At 41.6% G+C, this 22,621-nt stretch overlaps 1 protein-coding gene across 1 annotated transcript; it reads right to left on the bottom strand.

Moving 5' to 3' along the window:
* Positions 1-98: 98 nt before the first annotated feature.
* Positions 99-3,306, bottom strand: ELOVL3 (ELOVL fatty acid elongase 3). The gene is made up of 4 exons (XM_063103461.1): positions 3,206-3,306; positions 2,164-2,295; positions 1,311-1,462; positions 99-980 (listed from the first exon to the last, which is right to left on the bottom strand). The coding sequence occupies exons 1-4, from the start codon at positions 3,304-3,306 to the stop codon at positions 553-555; spliced, it is 813 nt and encodes a 270-aa protein (XP_062959531.1). The 3' UTR covers positions 99-552.
* Positions 3,307-22,621: the final 19,315 nt, after the last annotated feature.

Here is a 22,621-nt window from a genome sequence, read left to right as displayed (position 1 = left end):
CCTATGAGGGGCTTGAGACTCTAACAGCAATAAAATTCTGGTCTGCAACAGACATTTATTAAGTGCCTACCAGGACTAGGATTTTTATTGACTGTCTCTTTGTATGTGCCTCTCATCCTTTCACACATCGTCAGGCTTCCCACCTGCTGGTCACTCCACTGCCAGCAGCCTTTTCCCATCACAGCAGCCCCTTCTTCCCCAAATCCCCAAAATCTTCTTGAAATCTTTAATTTAAAAAACAAGAGCAAGAAGAAGAAAGATTTCTGGATAGAAATATAAATAACTCAGATCTGGGGATCCTCCTCAGTCGCACCCTCATCCCAGGGCCTGCTTGGCCTTCACATTAAAAACAGAAACATCAAAGTACCAGACCACACCCCCATCCCAGGGGTGATGCGTCTTGTCTGTCATAACTTCCTACCACCTTGGGACACACATCCTATGGGGAAACCATGCAAGTAAGTCACCCTAATCATTCTCTTAAGCCTAAGCCCAGCCCCTTAGTGCCCTGGGAAAGAGAGAGCTTGGAGCTTTGTCTTTCTTTCCAACACTTCACTGGCTCTTGGTCTTGGCTTCGACCTTGGGCCTGATGTAGGATTGGCGGAAGAAGTGGGCGAAGAGAATGAAATAGGTCGTATACAAGATTAAGGACCAGAAGAAGTGTTCTGTCGTGGTATAGCATCCTGGTTCCTGCCTCCAGATGTAAGTCAGGATGCCAACAATGGCTCCTATAAACATCTGCAGGATCTGAAGGCTGGTGATCAGCATGGCAAACATCCTGGGGGGCTTCATATTGGCAGCTTTCAGAGTGTAGTAAGTGTACATGATGGCATGCACACCAAAGTTCATGGTCATGAACCAGCCACCTGCAGGCAATTTGTTCTTGTATCCAAAGCTTGCATACACTAGCACTGTGCTGTGGTGGAACCAGTGCACAAAGATGAGTGGCCGCTTACGCAGGATGATGAAGGCTGTGTCTCCTGAGAGATGGGAAGTCATAGCTGGAATACCACCCAGTGCTGGGACCATTCTCTGCACTGGGTGTGGGGACACAGGAGGAATTCTCAGGGTGGAAGGGGGGGTGGTTTGAGGCAGAGAATCTGAAGAGGGGCTTGGGTGAGAGGTGTTGTTTGGATGGGGGGGGACTCTTCATGTGACAGGAAGATCTTGGGAAGTTTATTAGGAGCTGAGTGTAGCAGAGGCTGGAGACATTTGTTGGAAGTACAGACTCCATGAGTATAAGAGGTAAAAGGGGCCTGAAGAGGGACACAGTTCACTGGGCACCAGAGAAACAAAGCCTTGCCACTCACCGAGTTCAATGATCTTGCTGAGAACAAAGAGGCAGGACCAGAATTTGACTGTGGAATTCTCAGTGAAGAGGCAGAAGCACACAGTGTTCTTTAGGCCCCTCTTAAGTAGCACAGTTCCCATGTAGCTCCACGTCCTCACTGCCCCCAGGATACTGAAATGGGACAGAGGAAGAGGACATAAGGGTCATCCCCAGACACCAATCCACCCTTCCCCCTAGCCTGGCCACGTTACTAAGTCCCAAGCTCCACCACACCTCCCAACCCTTCCAGGGGGGATGGGTCACAGCTTCTAAGATCCTAGGGCCAATCTGGACCAGTAGTCTAGAGGAGATGTGGGCTGGAGAAAGACCAAGGAACACAGGGTGATGGGATTGAAAGTTGAGTTAGGGAATGGAGTTCTCGGGATGGAGTAGGAGGCTGGGAGGAGATGAGTGGAACGATGGGAAGATCAAGGGAGTTTGGGGGAGAAAACATGGGAAGGAGGGGAGGAGGAAGTTATTGGAAGATCTTGGGAAGGGTATTAGGAGCTGAGAGTAGCAGAGGCTGGAGACATTTGTTGGAAGTACAGACTCCATGAGTATAATCCATGAGTATAAGAGGTACGAAGCAGAGACCACTAGGTTGGGATGTAGAGAAGGAAAACAGGGTAATATGAGAAGAGGGTAGAAGCTGGGAGCAGAGCTAAAGCTGAAGGAATGATATGGGGAGAGTGTTATGAGGCAGCTTGGGGGTCAGGATGGACGTCGATGCAACTGAGGGTTCTAGAAAGCTTTAAGAGATAGAATGGACATCTAAGATCTAGAGAATACGGGGGGGGGGGGGCGGAGGGAGCGGGCAGGAGGGAGTGTCTTACCTGAAGATTGCAAGGCAGAAGGACCAGAAGATTAGAGGCCGCTGCAGGTTGAAGCCCTTTCGCGCCTTCATGTAGTTCTGCCCCACAAAGATGAGCAGCAGGTAGGTCAGAGCTATGGGGAATGAGGTTGCCCTGGCAGGCAGAAGGCAGAGGGTATGGGCTCATGGGTGGATGCTAGTTAGAGGAATGCCCACTTGTGTCTCCTGGCGAGTGTTCTGGGTTGCAGTCCCAGCTCTGCCACTTACTAGTTCGGTGACAGAAAAACTAACTTAATTCTCTCAGCCTTGTTTTCCTTTTTTGTAAAGGGGAATAATATTCCTCTCCTGGCAGAGATAATGTATATAAAGTACCCAGGACGGGGCAGGGGCTGTGCCCAAGGTTTCTGTGATTATTGTTCTCTCGGTTGGGCTGGGGGTGGGTGGTGGTTGTCTGGCCCACTCCTGGGGCTATACCATAAGAATGTGGCAACAGCTTCTGCCTGCGTGGGTCATGCCAAATTGGCTGGAGCACAGTCAGCCCACAAACACCTCTGAGGAGCTTTAGGGTAAAGCCAAAGAGTCTGTGGAAAGCTTGGAAGAGCTCCCTGACTTTGCCTCCCTCTTCACAGCAGGGATGAGGGAGCATCTGAGGAACAACGTGATAGCTGTGAAGGGCAGGCTGTCCCCGGGCGCTAGCGCTACGCGCGCACAGGTGCACGCACAGGCACAAAGCATGGGGGAGAGTCATCTAGTCGGGGTTCAGATGAACCTCATTCCTCAGCAAGCAGTTTCTCACTACACTCTTTTTCCTTGGCTTCTGTCTCCTCCCATATGCCTTTCCCCATCCTCTGATTTCTGCTTTCTTTCTTCCGGCCTTAATCTCTTTAAGGTGCTACCCTACCTGCATCTCGGACATCGGTGGTGTGGAGCCAGTACGGAGGAGTCCGGTACCTTTGCTCTTTAAGAAAATCATTGCGGGCATTCACGCTCCCCCGCCCCCTCCTTCCAAAGCAGTCAGAAGGGTCTTGCCCCTGGCATGGCCCTTCACCCTCTCCAAGTCTCACCAATATTCTTCCAAAAAGGGTCTTATGTCCTGGAACATCTCGAAGTTATAGGGCTGGAACAGCTGCTCCGCTTCGTGTGAGATATTCACGGCTTTGACCATTTCGTTCTGCAGACGTCGAGATCCAGAGCTTTGGATGGTTAGCAGAGAGGCTGGGGGGCCGAGGATGGACAGGACCTCGGGGAGAGACGGAACCGACCCAGCACGGAAGGAAGCCCTGGGCAAGGCGACCTGGGCAAGGCGAGGAGGGCGTCGGATCCAGGCACGTGCGCTACAGCCCAGCTCGCTTCCACCGCCGCCGCCGCTGCGGTTTATAACGCGGAATTGCAAAGCCGAGGGCCCAGGCGGCGCGGCCCCCTCCCCGCTCCGGGCGGTTCTCCAATCTCCTCCAAGATGCGCCCCCGACCCGCCCCTGGGCCGCAGCCCGCTCTCTGATTGGTCATTCTCGAGGGCACCTCCCCCAGGTGCCCTACACATCCCGCCCCCAATCCCTTGGTAAACTCTCGCCCCCCTCCAATTTCACACCCTTTTCTCCTTCAGCATCACCACTCCCACTTGCTTGGCACAGCACACCCCAACCCCTACCTCTCAGGCCTTGCGGAATATCGAGACCGATCAGTCTTCCCCTTGCATCGTCAAGCGAAGCCTTTGCCTCAGTTTGCTGTAATCCTGACCTATTTGGCAGTAAGGAGAGAGTGGAGATGTCCTCAGCCTCTGTGTCCCCATCCAGGGATGAGAGGGCGTCAGTTTCCCGGCTCTCTGAGATCCTGGGAATGAAAAAGAACCAAGTTGGGAAACCAAGAGCTTCTCCTGTAGTCCCTTCAGCCCCCTAGCTTCGGGTCTGTGGTTGTGGGTGGAGGGAGATGAATCTTAATGAATTTTATTGTTGAGGTTGCTGATGCTGATGCTTCTGGGGGAGGTGGTTGAGGCTGTTGTGGTTTCTTTACAGTTTCCTGAATTGCTGAACTGCTCCGGCCTGACACCCAGTAAGAACCTTGGCGAGGAAATGGGGTCACCGTCTCGGTTTCTGGAATTATTGTCTTCAGGTTTTCTGGAAGCTTCCTAGGATTTGGGAGGGGGAGATCCAGTGCATCTCCCCAAGGCCTGCTGTTTTCTCTCCCCAGTCTGTGCTTATCTAATTAAATCTACTTCTTCGCCTGGGTATCCAGCTCCAAAGAAAGAAATGTTTACAAACTTTTAAGGCTTTACTTGGCTATCCCTTATTTCTTTCCTAGGCTTTATGAAAATAAAGGAGAAATATAAGGCTTGTGGGTAGTTTGAGGTAAGATGGAGATTTGCAAAACCAGTGCTGAGAAAAATAAATATAAAATATTTAAAATCAAGAGGTGGGTGTAAATGATCATGTGCAGGAAACCCCACAGGCTCTGGAGCCAGGTAGGAATCCCAGCTCCACTTCCTGAACCTCAGCCGCTGTTCACGGGAGTGGAATGGGAAGTCCTGTCCGTAGCATCTAAATGACTGGATAGTGCATCTTGTCTATGCACCTCATCACCTCCCACCTGGTTACTACAGCTACCACTGTAGTCACGTCAACTGGTTGCACCACCTCCTTCTCTAAGGAGGTTCTCTCTTTATTGCATTCAAATCAGAAAAGAGTTCCCAAACCTGGATGATTGCCAGATTCCTGAGCCCCAATCCCAGAGATTCTGGATCCGGAGGAGATCCCAGACCATAATTTGAAAACCACCACTTTCTTTCCTCCCATGCAGAAGATGGCTCTGTCTGAAACCTAAATTGGGTCTTGCTGCTTTCCTGCTTAAAACCCTTCAGTAGCTCCTGATTGCTCCATACATTGCCTGACACTCAGAAGGGGACCAACACATGTTTGATGGATAAATGAATAAGTGAAAGAATGAATTTTATGAGAATAACACCATCTAGGTGTTACACGTCCTAGGTTCGAGTCCCAGTCCCATCATTAACTGTCCATGTGATTTAGGCAAGTTACCTAACCTCTGTGAGACTCACATTCTTCATTGGCAAAATGCAGATAGTCACACTTGCCTGTCTACCCCAGAAGGTTGCAATCAGTATACAAGTCAGATAATGTCAATGAAAGGATATTGTGGACTAGACACATGGAAATGTTAAGATGAATCACTATAGGAGGTTTACAAATGCATATAAAGAATGTATACCCAGTCCTGGATTTCTCTTAAATGAAGATATTTTATGTTCTCTCCCACTATGAAGTTTCAAGGTGAGGCTTGGGGGAGGGGTGTGTAAAAGAGGGAAAGAAAAAGAAAAATCTCCAGAGATTATTTCCTAGAGGAAACCATCTCTGACCCTTGGACTTGGTGTGTTGACCATATTGTATATAAACTGCTCTCATAGCATAGTATTTTTTCCTCCAGTGAGAGTTTATAATTACTTATTTTTGTGATTTTTTTAGCTAATGCCTGTTTTCTCCACTAGTGCTTGAGATCCATGAATGCAGGGAATATGTCTATTTTGCTCAACATCATTCTCCAAGCTCTGTGCACGTAGTGAACACTCAGGTTATATTTGTTGCATGAGTGATTGCCTGCATAAAATGCTCAGCAGGTAAACCTGGATGACAATCTTTGTTTCTCCAGAATGAGCAGTCCAAGCTTGTCTTCTGTGCTGTCACTGTTTTTTCCCCCAATAGTCAGCCCTCCTGAAAGCTTCACCATAGGTGAAGAAGAAATGGTTAGCATGGGGTTGTGTGAGCAGATGGATAACTCAGGGATGTCTTTGGAAGTTTATAGAACATCAGTCACTTGTATTAGCTGGTGCCAAGTAGCTGCCTGCCGTGTCTGTGAGTTCTTAGCTCAGCTTCTCTCCCCATTTCCAACTGCCTGTTGGACATCTCCACCAGTATGTTCTCCTAGCATCGTCAGCAAAACACACCCAAAACAGAATTTACAGTCCCCTCTAAAATAGGCTGTTCTTCCCAGCCATAATTTATCTACTCTCCCAGACTAGAAATTCTGATGTCATATTTTATTCCTCCATATGTCACAAGACCTGTCATTTCTTTTAGAGGTGGCATGGTCATCAGAATGCCTCTATTCAAATTCTATCTCTACCACTTACTAGCTAGGTAACTTGGATAAGACATCATCAGACATCTCTTGGCCTCAGCTTTCTCGTCTGCAAAATGGAGATAATATCTACCTCAGAAGGATGTTTATGAGGATCAAATGAGACTATATGTTAAAGAGCATTACACAATGCAAAGTGTTGAGCAAACACCAATGATTATTACCCAAAAAAGTGACTCTGCACAAATTTCAACTTTTTTTTTTTTTTTGGTGGCTGGCCGTTACAGGGATCTGAACCCTTGACCTTGGTGTTATGAACACCTCACACTAACCAACTGAGCTAACCAGCCAGCCGCAATTTCCTTTTAATAAAACTCAATTAAAAATTATTAAGATGGCAAATTTTATGTTATGTGTATTTTACCACAATTTTAAAAAATTTTTAAAGGAAAGCCATGAAATGAGAATATAATTTTAAGCAGGACAGATAAAGGTTTAATGTGCATACTACATAAAAATAATAATTGAATGAATAAGCATTCATAGTCCTGTTTCTGACCCTTGGTAAATGGCTAAAGACACAAACAGGCTCATCTTATAGACTCCAGTGTCTCCAAATCTACCTCTCATTTGCTGCCAGAAAGGTCTTTCTGAAACACACATCAGCTTATGTCATTCCTCTTTAAGAACAACAACAAAATCTTCAGGCCCAAGATCAGATTCCTGAGTTTAGCCCTGACCATTCCTTTCCAGCCAATGTCCCACCATCCCTCAGCCCCAGCATTCCACATTTTAGCCATAATGGAAGAGCCACAACTCTCTATACCCACCCATTTACCTCTCTACATATTGTTCCCTCTCCCCGTACATCACTTTCTCACCTGGACAAATCTTATCAATTGTTTGGCCCTAGCTGTAAAGTTACTTGCTTTGCAAAAGTCTAATCTATTTCAGACAGTTTCAGTCCCTTCCTTTTTTGTCTTCCACCCAGAGAACTTTGCCCAAACTGCCGGCCAGTATTATGGAGTATAGGTAGTCACACATTTTCTGTGCTATCCTGGCACCCTCAACTGTTTCAAATGGTCATTTTCATTAGGTCACTCATCCTTGAGGGTAGCATACAGCACCTGGCACTCAAAATACAGATGGTCCCCAGCGTGTGATGGTTCGACTTACGATTTTTCAACTTTACGATGATGAGAAAGCAATATGCATTCAGTAGAAACTGTGTTTCGAGTCCCTGTCCAACTGTTCTCTTTTTCACTTTCAGTACAGTATGCAATAAATTACATTAGATAGTCAATGCTTTGTTACAAAATAGGCTTTATGTTAGATGACTTTGCCCAACTGTAGGCTAATGTAAGTGTTCTGAACATGTTGAAGGTAGGCTAAGCTAAGCTAAGCTATAATGTTTGGTAGGTTACATGTTTTAAATGAATTTTTGACTTATGATATTTTCAATTTATCAAGACATAACCCTATTATAAGTCAAGGAGCATCTGTATATCTGTTGCTTTGAATTGAATAGGCTCCTGGGAGGAAATACAAACAATAAACATGTATTTTATAAAAGACTTCACTTCCTTAGTAATTAAGGAAATGCAAATTAAAGACTTCATGTACAGTATGGTCCAGATTAACAGCCATTAAACCAAGCAAAAGTTAAATATCTAACGCTGGTCGAAGCTTTGGGAAACAGGTATATTCACACCTGGCTAATGGCCAGGTAAATTGATATAATCCTTCTGGAAACACACTTAGGTAACACTTAGCAAGAGCTAGCTGGTATGCTTTGACCCAGTCTCTCACCCAGAAATTTAACCCAGTGAATTAAGCTGAAAGAAAAAAAATCTGTATGTCTTAGAATGCTTATGGGGCTGGCCAGTTTGCTCAGTAGAGCACGGTGTTATAACACCAAGGTCAAGGGTGTGGATCCCTGTACTAGCCAGCCACCAAAAAAATACATAAAATAAAATAAAACACTTATGTTAGTGGGACTTAATATAATAGAGAACTGGAAACAACTCACTTACAGACAATTAAATTATTGAATACTAACATCACAGAATAATTTGCATCTACCAGAATATGGAGAAACATTAAACCATATTGATAAAATAATGTGAAGGAGAAACAATATTCAAAACCGTATCTACCCTACTACCTCAATTATCTACAAGCTAAAGATCGAAGTTAAAAATAAATTCTAAAATGTAAAACCAGTTGATGGGATGGGTGAGATTATAGGCAAAAATTTAGACATATTTAAATTTTCTTTCATGATATTTTAAAGCTGATGTCATAACATTTCAGAATACAATGCATACAGGAAATAATGCTTTTAATGCCATAGGGAATGTTCAAGACATAATGTTAAGTTACAAAATGTAGGATATGAGACTTTATGTGTAGTATGATCCTAGAATTGTAGAATAAAAATGTGGAAGCAATTTAGATGGAAAGAATATTTGTAAAGTTTTTGTAGAGAAAAAATATGAAAGAAAACTATGTAGACAGGGAAGATTGGAAGAAAATACACCAAAATGCTAATAGAGTTTGTCTCTGGATGGTGGAATTTTAAAACTATTTTTATAATCAGTAAATGTTCAAAACTAATAATAAGTAAATGTATTGAAATTTCTTGGATTTAAGTCTTTCTTTTACATGTGTTCTGCCACTAATTGCTTTCTCTGCTTCCAGCTTTCCCACCCTAGGATCCTGCACATCCCTGTCAAACTCATCTTTCCCCAGTACTTTTACTGTCTTGGTTTTTCTTCGATTAATCTACCTGTGCCTTTGCTGGTTCTTCTTCCCATTCTTTCTGCCTCCTCACTGCTGTCGTTTGTTAAAGTGCTGTGTCTGTCTCTTCCTCTTTCTCGCTCTATACTCTCTCTCTCCTGGCTATTGAACTCACTTTCATGACCTTACCTATCACTCCAAATGATTTATCTTCTATCTTGTCCTCTCCTCTGTATTCTTGCCCACATTTCCAGTTGCCCCTGGCTGACCTGAGTGACAGACAGCTCGCTCTCAGCGTGGAGAAACCCAGCTCACCTTCTTTGCAGACCTGTTCTTTTTGCTGACTTCCCTATTTCCATTTAGGTCACCATCAGGCTCCTAGGCAGGACTGGATACATAATTTGCAGTGCCCAGTGCAAAATTAAAATGTAAAACCTTTTGTTCGAAAATTATTAAAAATTTCAAGACAGCAGCAGCAGAGCATCAAACCAAGTGCAGAGGGCTGGCTGGTTAGCTCAGTAGGTTACAGCACGGTGTTGATAACACCAAGGTCAAGGGTTTGGATTCTCATACGGGCCAGCCGCCAAAAAAAAAAAAAAAAAAAAAAAACAAGCTCAAAGTGCTTCTAAGTGCAGAGACATGTGTGGGGGCACAGGCTGCACTTCCATGAAGTGGGCCCTGCTCCTAGGCTTAACTCTGGTGTTCATCTTGACTCCTCTCTCTCCTTTAATCTGGTTTGGTTGACAGGGTAGATAATGCATCCACTCACAAAGACAGGCAATAATGGAAGAGGATTACATTTGAATAGTAGGGTGAGAAGGGACATGATGAGTTCAGTTTGGGCCCTGTGGATACAAGGGTCCAGTGGAACATCCAGATAAGAGCATCCAGTATCCAGTTGACTAGAACTCAGGCTGTCAGTTTGGGCTTCCACACTGAGGGCAGAGGGTATTGTTGAACTCCTGGCTGTGGATGAAACTGACCAGGGAGAGAAGGTCAAGCAGGGCTTCTCAAAGTGGGGTCCATGAACCACTTACACTGTAATCTCCAGCTTGTTAAAAATGAAGCCTCCTGCCCACCCCCCACCCCGCCCCAGCACTCTGAATCTGAATACATCTGGAGGTAGGTAGGGCTTGGAGATTATAGTTGTTACAGGCTTCCCAGGTGACTCTTATGCTCATTAGAATTTAAGAACTAATGAGTGGGAAGATTGAAGACGCTACAACCTCAGGGGAAATATCAACATAGAAGGTACGTTTCATACTTTCTTGACTTGGGAACTCAAGGAGAAACAAAATTTTACAAAACATACATATCCTTATATGTAGTGTGGTGCACTCTAATATTTTCATTCTTTTTTTCTTTTTTTTTTTTAATGGTCATCAGGACCCACTAGTAGGCAGAATCCTTATGATTTGAAAATACTGGTTTAAGGAGTTGTTGAAGAGAGAGAATGTGGCCAGGAGACAGAAAAAAATAAATCTAAACCCTCCATCAGGTCTTCCAGAGTCTAAACCACCACATTCCCAAGCTTTTGAGAGCAAGCCTGCATGTGAGTCATCTTTGATGTCCTCTGGGTGCTTCACATGTAGTAACTGTGACTGGATGAATAAATACAAGTTCATAAAAGCCATGCCTCTGCCAAGAGTCTACAGTGATCCCCTCTGCCCATGCCACCAGCCCAAGTCACAAGGAGGCTCTGGCAGATGGGGGAGCACTACTAGATATAAGCACTAAAAGGAAAGCTGGAAGTGCCTGCAGAGAAACTGCCCTGGTTCTAGCTCTGACAGCTGCTCACCAGTTCTGCCAGAGGTGTCTCTGTTTTCTGGGTGGCACCTGCCTTGCTACTCAAAGTCCTCCCTGCCCCCAGCCTGTCCTCCATTCATCTATTGTTCGCATCATCACCCTTTCTGAGTAGGGGCCCAAGGAACCAGTTTGAGCCTGAGAAAGAAAAAAGTAGCCCTTGATATCCAGGAACTGGTCTGACACTTACAGCTAGCCCTTTGTGTTGTTAGAAGCCAGCCTGGTGCTCACGGCTAGGCCACATGACTCTGTTAGACATAAATAACCTCACAGAATATGAACATCAGAAAAAGTCACTTTGAGGCCACGGTAAAGTGAGATAAAATAAAGCCACTTTGTAATTTTGTGTAAGCACAAGGAAAAGGACACTGAGCAAACCACAAAATGCCAAACATCCTTCTCTCCCAGCTTATATGACTTACAGGTGCTTCCTTACCAATTCCTGCTTTGTTCTCACTTCAAGCTATAGGTAGGATTTATTAAGTTGCCCAATCATAGAATTGTCCTTGTTTTCTGACAGTATCCAATCTACAGTGAATGTCCATCTCCTTGCCACCCCCAATTCACCCAACAAAGCCCAAATCTTATAGTTCTTTCTTATACCCTCTTCCTGAGACATCCCACAGTTCCATGGTGTGTGTTCCCTCTTGCCACAACCAGTAATAACCTCAGACTATTCGACTACTGTTGGTGGTCTTTGGCTGGATGGCAATGACTAGCCTATACAGAAACCACAGAACTTCCCATGTCCCTGTCTCTTCCATCTCTTCCCAGCCTGCCTCAAGTATTCCAAAGTGACTACAGTATCTGTTCTCTCCAGTAGCATCCTCTGCCTCCCATTTCCCCTTACCTTAGAATTTACCCTGTATCCCTAAGTTTTGATATACTGTGTTTTTATTTTAATTCTTCTCAAAGCATTTTCTAATTTCTGTATATTTCTGCTTTAACACATTGGTTTTTTCAGTGTCTTGTTTAATTTCTATATACTTATAGGCTGGCCAGTAAGCTCAGTTGGTTGGAGCGCATCCTTATAACACCAAGGTCATGGGTTTGGATTCCCATACTGGCCAGCTGCCAAAAAAAAAAAGGTGTCCACATACTTGTAAATTTTCTAGTTTTCCTTCAGTTTCATTGCATTGTGATCAGAGAAGACACTCTGTATGATTTAACTCTTTTCTTTCTTTTATTTTCTTTTTGGTGGGGGGTGGGAGGCTGGCTGGACAGGGATCAAACCCTGGACCTTGGTGTTATCAGCACCATGCTCTAACCAACAGGGCTAACTGGCCAGCCCTAATTTAAATCCTTTAAAATTTATTGAGACTGGCTTTCTGGCCCAACGTATGGTCTATCCTGGAGAATGTTCCATGTGCACTTGAGAAGAATGTGTATTTTGCTGTTGTTGGATGGAGTGTTGTGCATTTATCTGTTAGTCTAGTTGGTTTATAGCATTCTTCAAGTCTTCTGTTTCCTTATTGATCTTCTGTGTAGTTTGTTCCATCCATTTTTGAAAGGGGGGTATTGAAGTCTCCAGCTATTATTGTGGAAATGTCTTTTTGTCCCTTTAACTCTGTCAATTTTTGCTTCATGTATTTTGGGGTTCTATAAGTCCTATATCTTCTTAATGGATAGATCCTTATCAATATATAATCACACACACGCGTATCTTCTTTATCTCTAGTAACACTTTTGACTTAAAGTCTATTTTGGCTGATATTAACATAGTAAACCCAGCTCTCTTTTGATCACCATTTGCATAGACTATCTTTTTCCGTCCTTTAACTTTCTTTTTCTTTTTTTTTTTTAAAAAAAGATGACCGGTAAGGGGATCTTAACCCTTGATTTGGTGTTATCAGCACCGCACTCTCCCGAGTGAACCACAGGCCGGCCCCCCATCCTTTCACTTTCAACTTATTTGTGTCTTTGGATCTAAAGGGAATCTCTTGTAGATAGTATATAGTTGGTTCATTTTTAAAATTCATTCTGCCAATCTTTGACTTTTAATTGGAAAAGTTAATCCATTTGAAGTAATTACTGATAAAGGACTTATTTCTGACATTTTGCTATTTGTTTCTATATATCTTATATCTTTTTTGTTCTTCCATTACTGCTTTCTTTTGTGTTTAATTGATTTTTCCTAGTGTACTGTTTTAATTCCTTTCTTATTTCCTTTTCTGCTTTTTGTTTTTAAGTTATTTTCTTAGTGGTTACCTTGGGCATTACAAATAACACCTTAAATTTATTTATTTATTTATTTATTTATTAAAAAGATGACCGGTAAGGGGATCTTAACCCTTGACTTGGTGTTGTCAGCACCACGCTCAGCCAGTGAGCAACCGGCCATCCCTATATGGGATCCGAATCCGTGGCCTTGGTGTTATCAGCACCACACTCTCCCGAGTGAGCCACGGGCCAGCCCAACACCTTAAATTTATAATAATCTACTTTGAATTGATACCAACTTAGCTTCTGTGGTATACAAAACTCTGCTCCTATACAACTCTGTCCTTCTACTACTTGTGTTGTTATTGTTACAAATGACATCGTTATGCATTCTGTGCTCATTAACATAGATTTATAATTATTGTTTTATACATCTGTCTTTTGGGGGTGGGACGGCTGGCCAATATGGGGATCTGAAGCATCTGTCTTTTAAACAGTATAGAAAAAAAAGAGGGGTTACAAACCAAGAATACAATAACACTGGCTTTTATATTTATCATTGTAGTTACCTCTACTGGTGTTGTTTATTTCTTTGTATGATTTCTAGTTTCTATCTAATGTCCTTTCATTTCAACTGGAAGGATTTTCTTTAACATTTCTTGTAGGGTAAGTCTACTGGCAATGAACTAATCCAGCTTTGTTTATCTGGGAATGTCTTAATTCCTCCTTCATTTTATTTTTTATTGAATCATAATTGATTATACATATTTTTGGGATTCAATGTTGACATATGTTGCTCTAATCAATATTGTTAGTATATATGTTGTTACAAATAATACTTGTTCTTTATGCCCCTTGTCCAATCTCTTCCCATTCCCTCTCCCTCCCCCCTCCCACCACTGATAACCCTAGATTTCTTCTCTCCTTATGAAAGAGTAATGGTTACTCTGTTGATTTGTTGCCTGGATGATCTGTCCAGTGCTGAAAGGTGTGTTCAGGTCCCCCAATATAATCACAGAATAGATGCTTCTTCTGTCACTCTGGAATGGGCTTTGTGGAGAGAGACATCCTATTCTTTTCCTTGGTCTCTACTGCTGACTCTCATTGTGTCATTGCACTCCAGTGGCTGGCGAACCATCTGCGTGGTAGTTGTGATGTCTAGCTACTTTCTCAGCAGCCGGGGTTACTGTGGTGGCTGTGGTGGGCCACCTCCATGGAGGTGATGTTTTGGGCATGCTCCTTGGTGCTGGTGGTGTACCTGGTTGTCGTGGGGTCCTCCTTCATTTTTTGAAGGATAGTTTTGCTGGATATAGAATTCTTGGTTAACAGTTTTTTCTTTCAGCCTTTAGATATGTTATTCCACTGCCTTATGGCTTCTAATGAGAAATCAGCTGTTAGTCTTATTGTCTGGAGCCAAAGGGAGGGGGTGGAGAAAGAAATAAAGAAAAGAAAAATACTCTCCTACGCTTTGCCTTTATTTACTGTTTGTGTGAAACCTAAAGATCAGCAAGATGTGATAACTTAGGGTCTTCTCTGTTTTTTTTTTTTTTTCTGGCATGTGTCCAGGCCTGGGCATGCATAGGACCTTCTAGATTCCCCAGTATATACAGGAGCTCTTCAAGCCCTTATCCCTGAATATATCTCTCTTTCCACTCTTTTTGGCCTGCCTGCTGCTTGACCCTTTTGTTATCATTTCCCCAAGCAATTAATGCTAGCATATTTCCATTTCAGTGCTTTCAACAAACATATCCTGGGAGGCCACTCCAGCCCTGAGAAAGTTCCAAAACAAAGTCAATCTCCAGATTCAATCCCAGAAGGAGCCACTGGACAGGTTGAAATGCACAACAATTCTTTGAGAAAAAAGTCTGTATTGTCCCCCTCTGGCACCAGTAGGTCACACCAAGAACATAGGCCACTATTCCCATAGCTAGCACCAAGCCAGTCAGAGGGGAATGGTAGATAGGTAAATTTAAAATGTCACAATGCTTTTACCAAAATTTAGCAGCTTCTTCCTTCATTAAGAATTCCCCTGGTGTAAGTTTGTTTGTTTGTTTGTTTGTTTTAATTAAATTTCAGAGCTCCAAAAAAGTTGATTCTGACAGTTTTTACCAGCTTAATCATCGCTTTAGTGGATGAATGAAGTGTTAGAGCTACCTGCCCTACTATTTTGGATAACCCTTAGAACTTTTGCTGAAGCCCTGTCCCACTCCATTTCCCTCTCCCATGGTTAGGGAAACACTTCTCCCTTCTGACTGCTTTAGAATTCTCCGTTCCATGTCTATAAAGTCTTCTAAAATTAATCAAAAGAGAGGATACAATGGTATTTTTCCCATTACTAAGATGCACTCATGCACTCACACACACATGAATTTGATGTGATTGGTAAAAAATTTTAAAAGAATAAAAGGTAAACTGAAAAATTAACTCTGTCTCCCGCTCCTGTCCTCAATTTTCCTGCCCAGAGGCGACTACAATAAAGTCTCTTGTGTATCCTTTCAAATACTATCTATGCATAAAAAGGTGTTTTTACACATCTTCTGAAGGGGTAGCACATTTTTATGTTATTTTCTACCTTGCTTTTTAAATTTGTCTTGGAGAGTGTACTATATTAGTACATCTAGAGGCTCTCCATCTTTTTGACTAGCTGTATATTATTTCACTACATGGATATACCATATTCCTAAAAACTAACAAAAAGATAAAGAAAAGCTTGCAGGTTTTTCCCCTAACATTAAAGATAGAAATTTTTGATAATACCAGAAAAAAAAAAAAAAGCAGAAAATCACCTCAAATATAGTTACCATTACATTTTCACATGTCTTTCTAAATTTCTATGTAATTATTTTAAAATAAAATTATTTTATTTTTTCAGGGGAAATGACTGGAAAACTGGAGAGACAGTAAAATACAGAGGATCACAGCTACAGGGAGAAGCCCCTGGAGCCAGAATTGGTAAGAACATAAACAGTAATTGACAAATTCCTGGAGGCCGAGTGTGGACTAGCTTGAGAATTAAAACCTCCTGGGGGTGCAATATTAGAGGGGCCCACACACTTTCATAAGTTTTACCTTTAGGAGCCACACCAGGTACTCATGGTGAAGGTGGGAGAAAAATCTCCCATGCTTCTGGCAGGTGGGAGGGAAAAGGAACCACCTTGAAATATGCCCCAAGCCTTCTGTTGTTACTCCATAACAAAGGCCTGCCCAAAATGAAAACTTCTTGACCAGAGCCTTATCTGACATAGACAAATGTATCATTTTTAAACTACAGAGAGACACCTGTGAAGTTCACTGTCTGGAGTCATAGGCTCACTAAAATACTGAGACCTAATCATAAGACTATAGCATGCTTCCCTCCCTCCACACCTAACCACCACATTACTAAAGGCCAATTTTTTATTTTTTTGGCTGACTGGTATGGGGATCTGAACCTATACTAAAGGCTTATTTACAGCAGTTCTTTCACCCAGTACATTATGACTAGCTGTGAAGAAAAAGTTACAAGGCATACTAAAAGGCAAAGAGCACCATTTGGAGAGACAAATTAAGCATCAGAACCAGACATGGCAGGGATGTTGGAATTATCAAACGGAATTTAAAACAACTACGTTTAATATATGTCTTAGCCTATTTAACATTGCTATAACAGAATACCACAGACTGGGTAATTTATAAAGAAAAGAAATTTATATTTTACAGTTCTGAAGGCTGAGAAGTTCAAGACCAAGGGGCCACTGGCATCTGGGGAGGGTCTTGTTGCTGCATCATAACATGGTAGAAAGGGCCGGCGCGTGGCTCACTCGGGAGAGTGCGATGCTGATAGCACCAGGGCCACGGGTTCGGATCCCATATAGGGATGGCCGGTTAGCTCACTGGCTGAGCGTGGTGCTGACAACACCAAGTCAAGGGTTAAGATCCCCTTACCAGTCATCTTTTTAAAAAAATAAAAAATAAAAAAATAACATGGTAGAAGCATCACATGGCAGGAGAACAAGAGCATGTGCGTCAGCTCAGGTCTCTCTTCCACTTATAAAGCCACCAGTCACAACACTGGGGCCCCACTCTGATGACCTTATCCAATCTTAATTACCTCCCATAGGCCTCACCTCCAATCAATATACAAATTTGGGGATTAAGTTTCCAAACATGAAAGTTGGGAGACACATTCAACCACAGCAATATGTTAAGGACTGTAATGGATAAAGGAGACAGCATGCAAGAACAGATGGACAATGTTAACAGAGAGAGAAATTCTGAAAAAGAACCAAAAAGAAATGCTAAAGATCAACTACACTGTAACAGAAGTAAAGAATGCCTTTCTTGGGCTTATTAGTAGATTGAACACAGCTGGGGAAAGAATCTCTGTGCTTGATGATATATCAATAGAAACCTCCAAAACTAAAAAAGAACAAAGATTGAGAAAAACACAACAGAATATCCAAGAACTGCGAATATAAAGTGACAAAAACTATAAAATACATATAATGGGAATGCCATAAGGAGAAGAAAGAGAGAAAGAAGCAGAAAAAATATTGAAACTATAATGACTGAGAATTTCCCCCAAATTAGTGTCAGACACCAAACCTCAGATCCAGGAAGTTCAGAGAACACCAAGCGGGATAAATGCAAAAAATTACACCTGGGCATATCATTTTTAAACCACAGAAAGTCAAAGATTAAAAAAAAAAAATCCTGAAAGAAGCCAGAGGAAAAAACACCTTACTTATAGAGGAGTAAAATAAGAATTATTTCTGACTTCTCCTCAGAAACCATGCAAGCAACAAGACAGCAGAGTTAAATATTTGAAGAGTTAAGAATTCTAGAATTCTGTACCCTGCAAAGTTATTCTGCAAAAATGAAAGCACTCTCTCTTGCTTCTGCCATTTTACCAGGTGTTGCTGTAGAGACAACACCAAGAAAAGGCCCTCACCAAGTGTGCTCCCTGGACTTTGAACTTCCCAGCCTCTGAAACCATAAGAAATAAATAGGGTTTCTTTTTTTTTTTTTTTTGTCGTTTTTTCGTGACCAGCACTCAGCCAGTGAGTGCACCGGTCATTCTTATATAGGATCCGAACCCGCAGCGGGAGCGTCGCCGCGCTCCCAGTGCAGCACTCTACCGAGTGCGCCACGGGCTCGGCCCTAAATAGGGTTTCTTTACTAATTTAAAAAAAAAAAGGAAAGGAAAAATAAAAACTTCCTCGGATGTGCAAGAATTGAGGAAATTTGTTTCCAGAAGACCTTCCTTGCAAGAAATGTTAAAAGTTCTTTAGAGACAAGGAAAATAATATAGGTCAGAAACAGACCCACATAAAGAAAGGAAGAGCATCAAAGAAGGAATACTTTTATTTTTCTCATTCTTAATTGACCTAACAGATAACAGTTTGTTCAAAATAATAATAGAAACAATATATTTGATTATGTATGCTTATATCTTATGTATATATACACACACACACATATACATAGTAGGGGTCTTCAAAAAGTTCATGGAAAGATTCATATTATCTTTTAATTCTATTTTGTAAACTTTTCTTTTTCTTTTTCTTTCTTTCTTTTTTTTTGGCAGCTGGCTGGTATGAGGATTCAAACCCTTGACCTTGGTGTTATTATTCTATGAACACTTTGAAGTACACTCATACGCATACATATACATATGTAAGTATATTTATGTTGCTATGTATGCTTATATAAAAGTAAAATGAATGATATAAATTATACAAGAAATGGGAGGGAGGACTTAGGATTGTTTTGTTATTATAAGGTACTCACGCTACCTGTGAGTCAATATAGTGTTATTTGAAATTGGGCTTGGATTAGTTATAAATGCATATTGCAAACTCTAGGGCAACCACTAAAAATAGGATAACTGATATGCTGAGAAAGTAGAGAAAATGAAATCATATAAAATGCTTACTCAGAACCATAAAAGGCCAGAAAAAAAAAAAAAAAAGAGTAGAAGGAAAAAAATAGAAACAAAGAACAAGGGCAACAAATAGAAAACAGTAACAAATATCATAGATATTAATCCAACTATATCAATAATATCTTTGAACATCAATGGTCTAAATGCACCAATTAAAAGACAGAGATTGTCAGAGTGGATGAAAAAACAAGACCCAACTATATGCTGTTTACAAGAAAGAAGAGCAAATTACATCCAAAGTAAGCAGAAAATAAATAATAAAAATTACAGCAGAAATCAATGAAGTTGAAAACAGGAACTCAATATAGAAAATCAATGAAACAAAAACTGGTTCTTTGAAAAGATCAGCAAAATTGATAAGCCTCTAGGCAGGCTAGGAAAAAAAGAGGGAAGACACAAATTACTAATATCAAAAATGATTTCTTCTTACTGGCTTATTTTTTTAAAAAAAGAAAAAGATTAAAGAGGGGATATCACTACATATAATCAAGTAATATTTATGCCCACAAGTTTAATAACCTAGATGAAATGGACCAATTCCTTGAAAGATACAATCTGCTAAAATTCACACAAGAATAGGCCTATACCTATAAAATAAATTGATTTAATAATTAATAACCTTCCAAAACAGAAAGTACCAGTCCCAGATGGGTTCATTGGTGAACTCTGCCAAATATTTAAGGAAGAAATTATACCAATTCTCTACAACCTCTTTCAGAAGATAGAAGCAGAGGAAACACTTTTTGATTCCTTCTGTGAGGCCAGCATTATCCTAATACCAAAACCAGACAAAGGCTTTACAAGAAAACTATACACTGATATGTCCCATAAACATAGATGCAAAAATTCTCAACAAAATATTAGTTAATACAATCCAACAATATATAAAAAAGAAATACACACCATGACCAAGTGGGATTTATCCAGGTATGCGAGACTGGTTCAACATTCAAAAATCAGTCAATGTAATTTATTACATCAACAAAAATCACATGATCATATTAATAGATGTGGAAAAAACATTTGACAAAATCCAACACCCATTTATGATTGAAAAAAAAAAACCCTCAATGAACTAGGGGTAGAGGAGAACTTCCTCAACTTGATGAAGAATATCTACAGAACACCTATAGCTAACATCACACCGAATGGTAAGAAACTAGAAGCTTTCCCTCTAAGATCAGGAACAAAGCAAGGATGTCCTTTTTAATCACTCCTTTTCAACACCATATTGGAAGTTTCTAGCTAATGAAATAAGACAAGAAAAGGAAATAAAAGGTATACTGATTGGGCAGAAAGAAATAAAACTGTCTTTGATAGCAGATTACATGATTATCTATGAGTATGTAAAACATTTTAAAGAATTTAAGGGCCGAGCCTGTGGCGCACTTGGTAGAGTGCTGCGCTGGGAGCGTGGCGACGCTCCCGCCGCGGGTTCGGATCCCATATAGGAATGGCCAGTGCGCTCACTGGCTGAGTGCTGGTCACGAAAAAGACAAAAATAAAATAAAATAAAATAAAATAACAAAGTCTCAGGCATAAAGATTCCCAAATTTAAAAAAAAAAAAAAAAAAAAAAAAAAAAAAGAATTTAAAACAAAAACAAAAACAAACTCCTGTAACTAACAAGCTATTATAGCAAGGTTGCAGAATACAATATTAATATGCAAAAGTCAATCACATTCCTATACACCAGCAATGAATGTGGAATTTGAAATTAAAATCAGAATACCTTTGCATCAATACTCCCAAAATTAAATACTTAAGTATAAATCTAACAAAATATGTACAAGATCTATATAAGGAAAATTGTAAAACTCTGTTGAAAGAAATCAAATAACTGAATAAATGGAGAGATATTCCATTTTCAAGGATAGGAAGACTCAGTATTGTCAAGATGATAATTCTACACAAATTGATCTACAGATTCAATGAAATCCCAATCAAAATCTTAGAATGTTATTTTGTGGATATCAACAAAATGACTCTAAAGTTTATATAAAGGGACAAAAAAGTCAGAACAGCCAACACAGTATTGAAGGAAACGAACAAAGTTATTGGATTAACATTACCTGACTTCAAGATTTAATATAAAGCTACAGTAATCAAGACAGTGTGGTATTGGTGAAATAATAGACAGATAGATCAATGGAACAGAAAGGAGAAAACAGAAATAGGCCTACATGAAGAGAGTCAACTGATCTTTGACAAATGAGCAAAGGCAACCCAATGGAGAAAATACAGTCTTTTCAATAAATGGTGCTGGAACAACTGGACATCCACATGCAGAGAAAAAAAAAAAAAGAATGTGGACACAGATCTTACACCTGTCACCAAAATTAACTCAAAATGGATCACTAATCCAAATGTAAAATGCAAATCTATTAATCTCCTCCAAGATAACAGAAGAAAATCTAGATGACCTTAGGTTTGGGATGACTTTAAGATACCATGCCAAAAACATGATCCATGAAAGAATTGATAAGCTAAACTTCGGTAAAAATGAAAGTTGCTCTTCTGCAAAAGACACTATCAAGGGAATAAAAAGCCACAGACTAGGAGAAAATATTTGCAAAATACACATATGATAAAGGACTTATGTATTAGTCTGTTTCTTTTTTTAATGTAATTTTATTAATATTATATTTTACATTCTAGAATGTTGTTGCAGAGCAGTTGGGAGGGAGGGGAGAGCAGAGAGGGGAAGGAAATGGGGTAAAAGTAGGAAGGGAGAGGGGCAAGATTGAGGCCTGTGTCACCCCTCTCATTCCCACAGGGGAGACCATGGGGCTTCCAGTGGTGGCTTGGTCATTGCCAGGCTGGGTGCGGATGTCAGGACAGTGTGGTAAAACCCTTGCCACCCGCCATCCCAGCTCAGCAACCCAGGGCCCTTCTTTCTGTGGCTTGGTGGTCATTAATGGGCTGGCTGCGTGTGTCTGGGGGTCATGGCTGAGGCCCTTGGCCCCCCACCATCATGGGTCAGGAGAGCCTGGGGTGCTTCCTGCAGCAGTTTGGTGGCTGCTGCTGGGCTGGCTGTGGGTGTTGGGGGTGTGTGGCTGAGGCCCAAGGCCCCCCACTTCCCCAGCTGGGAGAGCCTGGGGTGCTTCCTGTGGCAGCTGGGTGGTTGTTGCTGGGCTGGCTGCGCATGTCAGGGGGGCATGGCTGAGGCCCTTGTCCCCCACCCTCAGGATTGGTTGCGGGTGTCAGGCAGGCATTGCAGAGGCCCCTGCCCCCCCCCTTTCTGGCTTGGTAGTTCAGGGGACTTCTGGTCCTTCTAGGTGTTATAGGTGTTCTTTGGTGAAATGAGACCTTTATTTGCTAATTAATATGAAACTTTGTCTCTGGTTGCAAGTACTTCATTTTTTTCTTTAAGTTCTGCATTGGATTATTTGCTGTTCCCACCACTTAAACTCTGCACTGGAACTAATTTGTTTTTCTTTGCTCACTTCTAAAATGGGGGAACTTCCTGTGGGGACCAGCACTAGAGCTCTGTGGTTGAGCTAAATTGCTGCTTTGCTGCTGATTCCCTAGGGAAGGCTTTTTGTGCAGCTCAGGTTTTAATGGTTCACTTTATAGATACTTCTGGCTCTCAAGAGATCCAGTGCACCTGGGTTGTGTAGAAACTGGTTTGGGCCCAAGTGTTCTCATCAAACTGCACCCCATGCAATTCTACATTCCTGACCAGTCTCTTCTGAGTCCTGTGCTGACTGGGGTGCAGATCTGTTGTCTTTGCTGTGTTCCAGTGTTCCCCTGATGGGCCCATCCTC

Source organism: Cynocephalus volans, chromosome 7, assembly GCF_027409185.1.
Source record: "Cynocephalus volans isolate mCynVol1 chromosome 7, mCynVol1.pri, whole genome shotgun sequence".
NCBI lineage: Eukaryota > Metazoa > Chordata > Mammalia > Dermoptera > Cynocephalidae > Cynocephalus > Cynocephalus volans.
The sequence above is the reverse complement of the archived record's forward strand: the minus strand, read 5'-3'. Positions and strand labels throughout refer to the sequence as shown.